This window comes from Battus philenor, unplaced genomic scaffold, assembly GCF_028537555.1.
Source record: "Battus philenor isolate CCGP_79_NKW_IND1 unplaced genomic scaffold, ilBatPhil1.0.hap1 SCAF_23, whole genome shotgun sequence".
Classification (NCBI taxonomy): domain Eukaryota; kingdom Metazoa; phylum Arthropoda; class Insecta; order Lepidoptera; family Papilionidae; genus Battus; species Battus philenor.
Window position 1 is genome coordinate 4,855,408 of NW_027181686.1, and position 12,835 is coordinate 4,868,242.

General features: G+C 33.0%; 1 protein-coding gene across 1 annotated transcript in view; it reads left to right on the forward strand.

The window, feature by feature from the left end:
* The window catches only part of Cngl (Cyclic nucleotide-gated ion channel-like), a 135,249-nt gene that overhangs the window by 91,650 nt on the left and 30,764 nt on the right, over positions 1–12,835 (forward strand). Inside the window, exon 3 of the mRNA XM_068767757.1 lies at positions 10,054–10,211. Coding sequence (XP_068623858.1) covers positions 10,054–10,211 — 158 coding nt within the window. The remainder of the gene's footprint in view (positions 1–10,053; positions 10,212–12,835) is intronic.

Below are 12,835 nucleotides of genomic sequence, written 5' to 3' on the forward strand. Positions count from 1 at the left end.
GCTGTGTCATTTCACGGCGCTGAACATAGCAAAGGCCACATAATCACAATTTCGTAACTACGCTAACATTAGACTGTAGTTTCGTGAACACTTTCAGTATTCACGCCACAAACTCAACTTCAACTTACAGTATCATGCCGAATATCGCTTCGTTTCGCACTAAGAGGTCAGACGCATAACTCCCCTTATTCTCGAGAGACCTGTCCCAAAATACTACGGGCAGATAATTTCTAGACGATTCGAAGCGGGTAAGGAGATGAGGTAAAGAAACAACAATGATATCCCAAAGACAAGCCTCTATAGAGGTCCGTACTTAGTTTTATCTTACCGTCTGCCAGCTGCAGTAAATAAGTAATGTACTTTTTTGACGTCGAGCCGTTAGCACCGACAGGGCCGTTCGCAGAATTCGTTTTTTTGTCCCCTTTTGCTTTGTGATAGTTATTTGTGCGGTCGTCCCAGTATTATTTAAAAATTAGGTTGGAAAAGAGGTCTCCTTTAATTTGCTACATAGGCCCAGATCACTGTACCCGGCTATTCTCTTTACAACGCTATGGATGCAGAACCCGCGTAGTGAATATGAATAATGTAATGCAGAGACGTTACGCCTTACATTTAGTTGATTTAATGTTAAGAATGATTTTATCTCTTTTTATTCAGAAGTCGTAAAGCATAATATATAAAATATCATTACAAATTGTCGACAACTTTTAAAAATTTCTGGTTTAACAAGTTTTAATTTAACGTTCACACGATTTAAGAACACAGCGATGAGCAGGAAATTAAAGCAGATAGTAAGAAATACAAAGCAAGAATACAAAGTCTTCCTAATTAATACGCACAGCTGACAATCTCAGAAAAATGCGGCTAAAGATATAATTCATTTTGGCCTTCAAATGCAACAATTAAATACAGATATATTCTTATTAGGAAATGTACTTTCACCTCTAGCTATCTTCCATTACACCTGCTTATAAAAAATTTAAAACTTTTCTTCATATTTTCATCCATAAATCAACATTTTAAAAATAGCTACATAAAAACGCACTGTGTAAACATTTCATATATTCCACTTTGAATAAGCTAATATTAGGTATGTAATTTTCTCTTACATTGTTTTCATTAACAATAGCGTTGTTGTCGAGTAAAAAGTAATCAACGTAATAAATAAATTAATTTTTTAATATTATTTGTGTAAATATTCATTACTATTTCATGTATTCCTCTGTTTCTAGGCAAAAGTAGATCGATGATGTAGTGTGTACGAACTATGACGTACTTTTGAAACCATAACGACTGTGTAATTGGATCAAGTGAGGGTAGTCGCGGTCAGCCGCTGTTATCATTGACTCTCAGTTTTATGACACAATCGTATTTTGACGAACATTATATTGTTCGAAATAAAAAAAATTCTGGTAGTTTTTAATTTGTTAAATTATAAACTTTTTAATTAGTAATTTTTTTTTCAAAACTTCGCAAAGAAAAGTCCAACATCATTATCATCACGACAACCGATGTACGCCCTCTGTATGGTGTAGGCCACCCTAGAAGGATGCCACGACGACCGGTTTGGCCCGTATTCAGCGACTTCCTTCGACCTTTACCTAGAGGGGAGCCCAACCACGCCCCGTTTACCGGCACGTGGATGATAATCGACAATCTTTTGGCCCAAGCTGCCGTCTGTTGCACTTCAGATAAGCAATTCAAACTACGTCAGTCACTTGGGTTCTTCTGCGGTTCTCCTCTTTTAAAGTTTATAATGTTTTGTTAATTATGAAGCAGTAAATCAACAAAATTAAACCAAAGACTTTCTTATTTTACGAACTTCAATATAAATCGACTAATAGTTAGAATAGTAAATGCCTTTTTGTGTGGAAGTCGACAGTAATAAGAGACCAACCAACCTACTTTGGAAACCAAAAAAAAAATTAGACATTCAATTATTATCTTTAGTGATAATTATTTTATTGACAGGTTTATTATCTATAGCACCATCATAATATCAGACGTTTGATGCTCATTTCAAGGCATAGGCCTTCCCCGAGTATCGCTACCCTGACCGCTCCAGCTACTTCTAACGATCTTAACTATGTCGTCGGTCCACCAGGCAGCAGAAAAATTAACCGAATAGCTAATAAAAAATAGAATTAATTTCAAAATAAAAATTTTAAATCGTCCAATCATAAAGACAGTCGAAAATAATATGAACAAGACCACAAGATATTATAAGGAATAATGCATGGAACCAAAGATAACAAGGCACTCACCGCCTATATACGGCCGTGTACACATGAAGAGTGAAACGTGGCCCTTGACCGAACGTCTTTCGTAGCCGAGACCACTCGACCTTGTACGCGAAATGTTCTCTTTTTACAGCCTTGTTCGTTGAATTGGCTGATTTATTGGGTCGACTTGCTTCTAGTACTGCTTAGATATCGACAAGTTCTGCTATAGTCAAGATACTTCCTAACATCAATAAGGTAATGAGTTATAGATGTAAAAGCTTTAAAGAGATAAATGTATAGGTGGGTAACTGTCAATTAATATGAAATATGGAGCGACAAAGTCAATGGTTTCAAAAATGATAAATAACGAAATGACTATATTGCAAGAAAAAGCGTTTTCGAAATTCGGATTACTACATATTAAAATAATTATTTGTTATTACAGTTACTGTTGCATTTAAATAGCACATTTTCGAGTGAACCAATTTTTCAAGGTGATTTTAAATAGGTGCCAAAAATTCAATTTTTTTTATTTAAAAATGAGCTATGTATTCACAATATCACAAACTTTACACCTCTATTGGTCTCTACTATATATAATAGTTGACGAACCATATTTACATTTGCCCTGTAACAGCACAGTGAAGTAAATATGATCAGAAATATTAACGACCTAAATCAATCAATGAAACACTGTTATTTTCAGACATTGCTTCTACTTTAGCGGGAACTGTTTCGCAATTGTGCTTTTAAGTAATCACTATAGCCGGAATAAATTATACTAGAAATTCTGAACCATTAATAATCATTATTTATTGTAAAATCGATATTACAGCTTTCAATTTTAAGTATAAAATGCTTTTAAGAATTATGATCGTGATGAACTTTATTTCTTTTTGAGTAATTTTTTTACTGGACTGTTTCTAAAAGAGATGTGATCTGTTTCTAAATTTTGCTGATTTTTCTGACTGGTACTTTATATATGACCACCGCCATTGCGTGCCTCTCGTACCTTACCTGTCCTGGTTACCCAGGGAAAACATTTGCAATAATCATTTATGTACTAAATTTTATTATTTCTATACGCTTCTTTTTCTCATCTTTATTTTTTCTATGGTATCACAATTATCTTAGTGACACTGAAGAGGTGTAAGTAAGTGGACTTTTTTATTGATAGATTGATTTAATAACATCGTAGTTTCCGCGGATTCAAGGGCAAGGCGCTGATGGTGGAGAGCTTAAAACTTTTAACAGGTAGCGAGGCCCGAAGGCTTTCACGATCGACTCGGCTCGGGCCACTACGATCTACTGTATATAAGGTTGGGCAACGCCTCTTTAAGGGCAAGGAAATGATTCCTGTGTAACTCTGAGATTCAAGACGCTGTAAAATCGCGTAACATTTGACATCGAGGCCCTTTTTCAAAAGAGAGAAACCGGTGCAATCAGTTTCAAGATTTGGACTTGTCTTGTGCCTTTATACGTATAGGTGTAACTATTTATTTCAATATAGAAAAACTAAAGTTCCCATATATTGGGTTACTGTTTGACATATTATAAATTACTTTGATTACAAACGGCTTTATAAATTTGCCAGGCAATAAAAACCGACAAAGCCGAGATTCGATTTTTGGGCGATCATCTTTCGGGCGACGGAATCTCGGCTAAGTTGTTACCGACGAGTAACAGCCATGTCGAGATTCCCTCGTGGGGATCCAAGGGCTAGCTAACTAGGCTCAAGAGCCTAGTGACTTCATGGAGCGTCAAGCGAAGCCATTTAAGAACTTGGTGGTTTCCTTATCCAGTAAAATAGTAGTAAGCAGCTTCTCGAGCTGTGGCTCCCCTGGGTGCCCACGAGCTCCGTTGGTTTAAGAGAAGTCTTAGGCTAGGCGTACTCTGCGCCCTGCCACCTCAAACCCGCGGAATCTGCAAATGCCATTTGGGCAGCAGTGATAGTCCCGTCATAAACAAACTTATTTTATCAAGGCAATGCCATAAAGTGTTTATGTTGTGTAAATAAATCGCCGTTAATTTTTTATTAAACGAACATAAAAACATTGCAATCTTGTCGTCAAACTTTAATAAATGTTTCTATTATGATATATATCTTTTTATTTGAAATTTATTTTCCGCGAGAAAGAAGGTTATTGTAAGCGACATGGTCGGGGGAGTTTGCTTTGTTATTTCCGATGTCGATATAACGACCTATCATTTGTCACCTTCGTACGAAAAAAGATATAAATTCTAGTTACGTGCATGTCTGTTACGTTTATTATCACGGCGTGAGACACGGGTTGTGAATAATAAAAACCTTTGTTATTTTAACGGGCGATTTGCGGAACATTATTTTCTCATTGTTATACAGGATGATTGGTTATAGTTGTAAAAGTTTTAAAGAGGTAAATTTATAGCACATTTGTCAGCAATTTCCAATGACCCTGTACAAAGTGATCACTCTGAAATTTGTTACTCTTATTTTTTTATTAGATTGCGACTTTGCAATAACTTCTATAGCATGTAGTAATACTAATTTTTAAGTGCTATGTGTTACTACAGTATCAGTACATTATTTACTATTTCTGAAACCGTCGATTTTGGTATGGTTTTGTATCATATATTAGTAGTCAGCAAAGGTATTTTACTTTCACCTCTTTAAAGCACACGTATAATCAATCACCCTTTATAGACGTAAATCTGCCGCTAGGAGGCTTATTTGAAAGTCGCTATTGGCTGTATGATTAACGTTGATAAAATGAAAAGTTTATCTGAAACCTCCGCGTAGCGAAGGCGCTGTATGTGAAGATGTTAAAATAACCTCTAACCAGCCTGCATTTTGCATTAGATGGTTTCTTTGCTTTTTATACACCTATTAGCATGAAGATTTGACATGCTAGTTAGCCAACGCAGTTTTATATATGCTAAACATATTTAAGAAATGCACAATGAAATTTATCTGTCATTGTTTCATTACACACGTCCTCCAAAGGAAAATTAAGTACCAATGTTTGCATAGGATCGTAAAAAAATATGTTAATATATATATATGAGTGTGTGTGTGTGTGTATACAAAACGAACTGTCAAACGTACATAATTTAAATACTCGTTGTTTTTTTTTTGTATAAGAAACTTCAACAACTTTCAAAAACAACTTGTAAAAAATATGAATGTAATTGTTAAGTCATTCTCAAGTAATGGCGTGTACACAGGTAATAGGTCTCAATTTTATACACATACATATAAAATATGATAATTGATTTTGGTGACCTCTTACAAGACTATTGTATATCGGAATAGCGGCCCTTCCTTTGTGAGTCAGCCATGTGTATGGTTAGCTTATCTACCAGTAAATTGTCCTATACCGAAGCATATAGCGTGAAATCAGTGCGAAAACCAAATAAAGATGTCTTCGTCGATAGTTACAGAGTCGCTTAGAAAATATTTCCAATTCGAGTGTACATTATCCTTATAATGATTTCCAACATTTAAATCAATCGATTTGGTTTCTATTTACGTACATTATGGAAATAACATTTTTTTCATGCATTTGCTAAAAAATCAGCTAAGATACATCGTGAATTCACCTTCTGAATTAAACATGTTGCATATAATCAACACCATCCTTTCAGCCGTAGGACCCCATTGTTGGGGATTTCCTCCTAGATTTCTACTAGGACTAGTAGAAAGCAGCAAACGTTCAGCATTAACCAACATTTAACACGATAAACTGTCCGCTTTGTCTGGTCTCATCTCCAATCTAATACATTGATACCCCCGTTACCGTTCTATGCTTATCAGCCTGCCCATTACCACTTCCAATCCACTAATCTTATTATTCCTTTCGTTCTCAAAGATGAACACCGAGCATAAGCCTCTCTACGCAATTGCGAACTTGCTTTGAGTAAGAGATTACGTTTCAATACCGTAAGTTATCTCTGGTAACACAGCTTGAGCCAGTGAGGAGTATGAGATGAAAACATGTTTCCTAATTTTTTGAACGCCGCCCAGCCGAGTTGGATTTGACAATTAATTTCTTTCCCGAAATTGCACTTGCCTAGTTTGTTCCAGGTATATACTATTCGCAAATTTAAATAATCGAGCATGCGACTGATATATAGATAGTAACAGTAAAACATCATAAACAAATTTTAATTTTATTAATCACAGGACTAACGTTTTGTATTCCGACGAGGTAACATCGAAAGGATAGTTACAAAGATAACTAATTAACCATCTTCTTAAAGTAAACAGCTCCTTAACGATATATTAAATTAAATTTGTAAACAAGACGAGAATGCACATTTTGTCTGCAAGAACGTAATCTTAGGAGATGCCTTTTACTTCAATTTCTTTGTTGTCCGCACAGAGGTTAATTAAAACCCCATTGAGCTTCATTAACGATCCAAGATATACGTAAAGTGGACTACTAAACGTCCAAGATATACGTAAAGTGGACTACTACAACAGTTAATAAAAACGAAGAAACCTTTTTTCTATTTTCACTCTTTTGTTTTTAAAAGTTATTTGTAACAAGCTAATTAAAGGTTGAGAATAATATTCTTAGGTTATTACATAAATCCGCATTATTCAATAAAACTCGACAGATTATATCGTTCCAAAAAATATAACTCGTCGCATGTTTAAACATCTATGTAGATTAAAAATCACAATGTTCATTGAACATTAAAATCAAAAGGAAATATTCATCGTATAAAATTCGTCCTGTAATCAACATCAAAGGATATAAATGTTATTATTAAAATCATTTATTTACTATTTTATATCAAATCGATCTCTTTAACTATGAGTGTAATACACAGAAATGGTTATTGACATGTTTTATAATTTCGTCTTTTATTTTACTATATATATATAATACGGTAACATGATTTGCACATTTCCGTATAAACATCAGAATTCGTAATCTTGCGCAACGTTACTTAGGAACTAAAAACATTATATCCAGTTTCCGCAAATCCCTTGAAATTGAAACTCGATTATATTTACACACATACCGTTTTCTCTTTCTTCTATACAGTTTTAAAGTCAGGCTCTTGAAAACACCTAACATCAATTATCATCAGCAACCTCAACTACTGGACCGTAAAAGCCTCCTCCATACATGTCCATCAGAACTATATCAAGGTCATCTGCCCACCTTGCCGGTGAACGTCCTACGCTACACTTCCCGGACCGTGGTCTTCTCTCCAGAACCTTTTGCCTACATTAGTAATTGATACTAACTGGCCCACCCTCTGTCACTTCAACTTGCTAAACCGCTGAACTATATCGATTACTTTCATTCGTCAACGGATTTTCTCATTCCTGATTCAACTTTGTAAGTAAATCCTTGGTCTCTCGATAGCCCCAACTATGACACGTTGAGCAACTATCAGCTTGCCACGAGGCACCAAGTGAGGAACCACTTTTGAATGCCGTGAATTATTGAATGCAGATTGATGACATTAAAACTTTGTTTAATTGACGCATTTGAATCCAGCATAATCTGCTTTTACAGAAGTTTAATTTGTTTTGTTAATTGGCAGACTTTTTCATTGGAACTGTACTAATTGAATATTTTCTGCAGAATCTATGAATTTTTTGTATTTTATTTCTAAAATAGGAATTAAATTGAGATTTGTTATATATACGTTGTCATATTTCATTAATAGAGAATGTTTTTTTTTCGTTAAACATATAGGCAGAGTAGATAGAGACAAAAATGAGATAGGAGCAAATAATTTGAAGAAAATTTCGTTATATCCCAACAAAATTAACATTTAAATTATACCTTACAACCCTCCTGAGAGGGCCTTACTCTCAATTCATTATTTACCTGCTATGACATGACATTAACTGGTTTTAATGTTAAGGCTACGTGCTATTTAATAGCTTCAAGACAAATTCTCCGTAGATGAGATGCGATCAATTGCTTATATGCATCCTTAAGGTTATTTAGGTCATTCCTTGAGGTCAGAAAATTTAGTCAAATTCGATCCGAAAATTAACATTATCTATTGCATCCTGTAGTATAATGAAAATACATCTAAAAAAAACAATTAGTTTGGTTATTACTATAGATGATAAAACGTAGTTAAATTGCCAGACACAAGTTGCATAATATTATTAAATACATAAATCTAAAATCGCTGTGAATTTTAAGCTATAAATATTGGTAAAGTTAAGTAATCGCATATCAAACGATGTATAAAAAATTTATAAATTCTATAAAGCTTTTCTTGAATAAAGTCACATATTTATTTGACACTTATTACTACATATAATTATTACGTAAACATAAACTTGTAAGTTTTCTTTGTACTTCTAATTTAATGTTTATCGTGAAATTAAAATCTTTCTACATACCCCTAATATGTTCAAAGACACTTACTAGCAGTTTTTAAAAATAAAATTAAAAATTTGGTGCTAAATTTAATATTTGAAATAAAAATAAGCCGTGACAACGTTTTTAAAAAAAATTAAATAAATTCCATGACAAAAAATAAGAAACATGACGTAACCTTTTTTAATTTTTTTTAAATATAAATATATATCTAGATTAAACATCTGAATGATTAATAAATATTGAGCATATAATAAGAATATGAGAAGTGCAATTGATGGAACTCTCGAAGAAAGAATTCCTTTAATTATAATACAGGTAAGTTATAAGCCACTATAGTTGTAGACTTAAAATTACTGAATAATTTTATTGTAAAATGGTGTACCACTTACGGTGGGCCTCGGAAAGCTCTAGGTCATCCAGAAAGCAATGTAGAAAGCTAAACTCGAGATCCAATCGGGAATGAGGAGATGCACCAAAGAACCAAGGTCACCGATGCAGGACTAAGAATTGCTCGTCAGAATAGGCAGTGGGTGGAGCACATTGCTCGTGCTACGGTTGGCCGTTGTGGTCAGTTCTCGTGTGGCAACCATGAGCAGGTAGAGACGGCGTGGGTAGACCCCGGAAGTCGCTAGAAGCGGGTAGAACTAGACCGGTCACCGCGGCGATGTTTGAAAATAATTGACATACTAAAAATTGTCAATATCATTACTTTTTTTTCTTATTCCAACACTATAGTTCATTAAAATGCCTGACTTATCAAAGAAGCATTATAAGCAGAAAACCACAATTCTTAAAGATTAGGCATGCGTATTTGACAAGAACAAGTCAAATCAAATTAATAACCAGAATTGTTTAATAGTTAGATAACACAAGAAGACAAGACAAGACAAGATGTGACATAAATACAATTAACTAGCTGGCTAGGACATCCACTCACCGACAAAGCAGAAACGATAAACTGAATCCCTATTGTAATTTTCAATGAAAGCATTGTCCTTATAGGTCAAACCTAACTACAAATTATAAGAATAATTTAAATTAAAAAAAAAATTTATTGCGTGTAAAATAATTTTTAGTGTCATTTTTCTATTTTTTTTATTATTACCTATTACCTATTACCTCTTTTAATGCACGTTGATTTCTTATAGTTCTGCATGTGAAAACTTACTTTTAAGATTTATATATTTAAAATTATTCGTTGGTCTTTATGTAGGCGTGCACAATATTCAATTCTGCACCGACACTTGATGTCCCTGCGGTATTCACAATTTAACCACTAACAAGCTCGGTCCAGATCAAAACAATTGTTCAAAAATGGAATATTCATCAAGATAACAGTTACGGTTGAGTTTCTATCCAATTAAAGTTATTCATAAATGTTGCCAAATACTTTTTTTCTTATTTAAATAAATGTTCCTTATTTTAAAAAAATATGTAATTTTAAGTCCGGTGTACGTATAAGAGAATAACTCTTGGCTTCGTTTGTTTAGGCAGAAGAAGGTACAACTCGAACATCGGAAGGAGAAGATAATGAAATTAGCGAAGTACAAGCTGGATCTTCAAGAGCCCTCTCAGCAACAACCTCTAGAGAAGAAGACGACGACTCCAGTAAAGATGCAAGCAGTGAGAGCAAAAGTCCGGGACAGAGGTAAGTCGATGACACATTCATTTATTATTCGACGAATTCAATAGTCAAGTTTAGATTTATCATCAATTTATTACATAAGCTAATAACTTTATTTTTTAATTAAAATATGGTAAGCTTAAACGATTGTAATATAAGACTTAAAAGCTCTTTTCAAAAAGTATAGCAAGTTACATAGTTATTTATAGTAAAGTTCTAATCCTCACTACATATTTTTAAACTTTATTCAATGACACTACGAACAACAATAATGACATCATAATTGTATTAACTTTAATTATTTCTCTTTCAGTATTTTTCTCTACTCAGAATTACTTCCAATACATACATTATCATAGAAGCCAAATTGTAAACAATGTATTTTCGTTGACACCAAATCAAATTTTATTAAATTGCCAGAAACAGTGCCAATTCTGATGTAATATAAGAATGCTAGTAATAACTTAAAGAGTAGTGATTGCCCCTCGGTAGAGTACTGAGACTTGCGACCATAGGTTACTATCATATTAACTCAGAGTTTGGGAATTAATAATTTGTGGTATGAGATTGCCACACTGCTTACAAACAAAGTGACATCCAGATGATAGGCAGCAGCATCCTCTTAATGCCATAAGATCACTTTGCGTTCGCGAATTCACTGCCAAGTGTGGCGATTATGATATATCCCCTATAAATAAGTTGTGATACTATATTTACTTGTATCAAAACATAAGTGTAATATTATTTTATAAAACATATGGTTACTTAAAGTCATATATTTGTAAGTAGCTGTCTACGTTCATAACTAGTCAAGACATTAAAATTAACATGTAGGTATTACGCGTAGAAAGATTTACGTGTAGCTGACATTGACACGTACATTCATAAGGTTTCAGCGTATAGTGAGTCCATAAACAAAGATAACTATATTGATTCAGTGCCTTCAAGCAAAACATACATTAAACAACCGTTAGCAACTAAAACCTACTTTTGCATATAAATAATTGTTGAATTCACCAAATTTGTCCATCAATTCGGTGTAATAAATTACACAATTGGACATTTTATATTAGGGGGGCCGGAAAGTAATGTCTTACTGCGCATATCGATATTTGATTGTCATTTGTTAGCTAATTACATACTTGGAAGACATATACTAGATCGCAAACGGTTGTTAATAACGAAGATCAATATATTGTTGATAAGATATAAAAATTTGTTAAAAAAGTAGTCGTGTGATTTTAACTTAAGAAAGCGACATTACTTTCCGGTCCTACTAATATTATTAAATATTAAGTTTTCAAACTTAAACTTGAAGCAGTACTTCGCTGGATTGAAAGCCGTGCAAAAAAATCTGCCACTGACGACATATAATAATTAAAACAAAAAAAAACTAAATCATTTACATTGCATAGTATGATATTGGATTTTTTTCTTGACGCAACAAAACGTTGTGTAACAAAAAACCAATAATATACTTTAAAATCCGATTTAGGAAGTAAGGAATTTCAGAGTGAACTGAAACCTTAAAAATCGCGTTGATGGGTCAGTGTGAGGCTAAAGGTTAAGTATTTTTAGATGAAAATCATAACAAACGTTGATGGGTTTACATTAACATTCTCGTCACCACTTTTTTATCTATGTAGCAAAAGATATCTTATAAGAAATAAAAAAAAATAAAAATCCTTCAGATTTACTTACTACCAATGGTGTTCAAATTTGACTGATAATATTTTAAAATCAATCGTTTTCTTATAACTGGAAATAAGTAAATAAAACTAACAAATAAGAAAATATTAAATTATCTGTGGACACTATACTTAGAAAACCAAATTTAAAAAAAAATCTTTGGCAATTAAGGTGTGCAATTTTTTCTCAACGACTGAACAATATATAAATTGTTATTAACCAAGGGAAGGAGCCTTCAGTCTTTCACGTATCGATTACTTTATTCTTGGATTGTAGGACACTTCGTCGCATCGGAGCCATAAAATATATGGGTCGCCAATATAGTTATTTAAAATGTCTTAATCATTCTACTATTAATAACATCTGAAACATTAATAAAGTGTTTAATATATTTCAATCTGTTACTTTACAAGTTACACTATGCTAATATACATATAAATATCGATTGGGAATGAGAAGGGCTATTACAAAAACAAAATGTAGGACTAATATTACTTGAGCAAAAAAAGTTTTTCAAAATACTCAATTAGCAAAAGTGTTTCAGGTGGTGAAAGTTTAAATTCAAAGAAACCTTTGCAAATAAAGGTGTGTATAGAAAAAATGAAAAATACGACAAGTAATGCACTTTATTAAAAACATCTAAGCACGATTCACGAATTGTACATAGAAAACACACAGATCTAAAACACTTCACCAATTTCAGCACTCTTTATTTAAAATATTCACCGATGATCGAACAAATAAATAACCAGCATGACTTAAATGAATAGCAAAATTATATTTAGATTTATGAACAAAGATAATATTAATAATAAGAAATTACACCTTATATAATCTTTTCCATCCGAATTCGTACACCTAGAATTTATTGACCTATCACATTCGACTACAAAAAATAAATTGATACAGTATATTTAAGTAACATCATCTTATAATTGATTATATGTGAAATAAAAAAA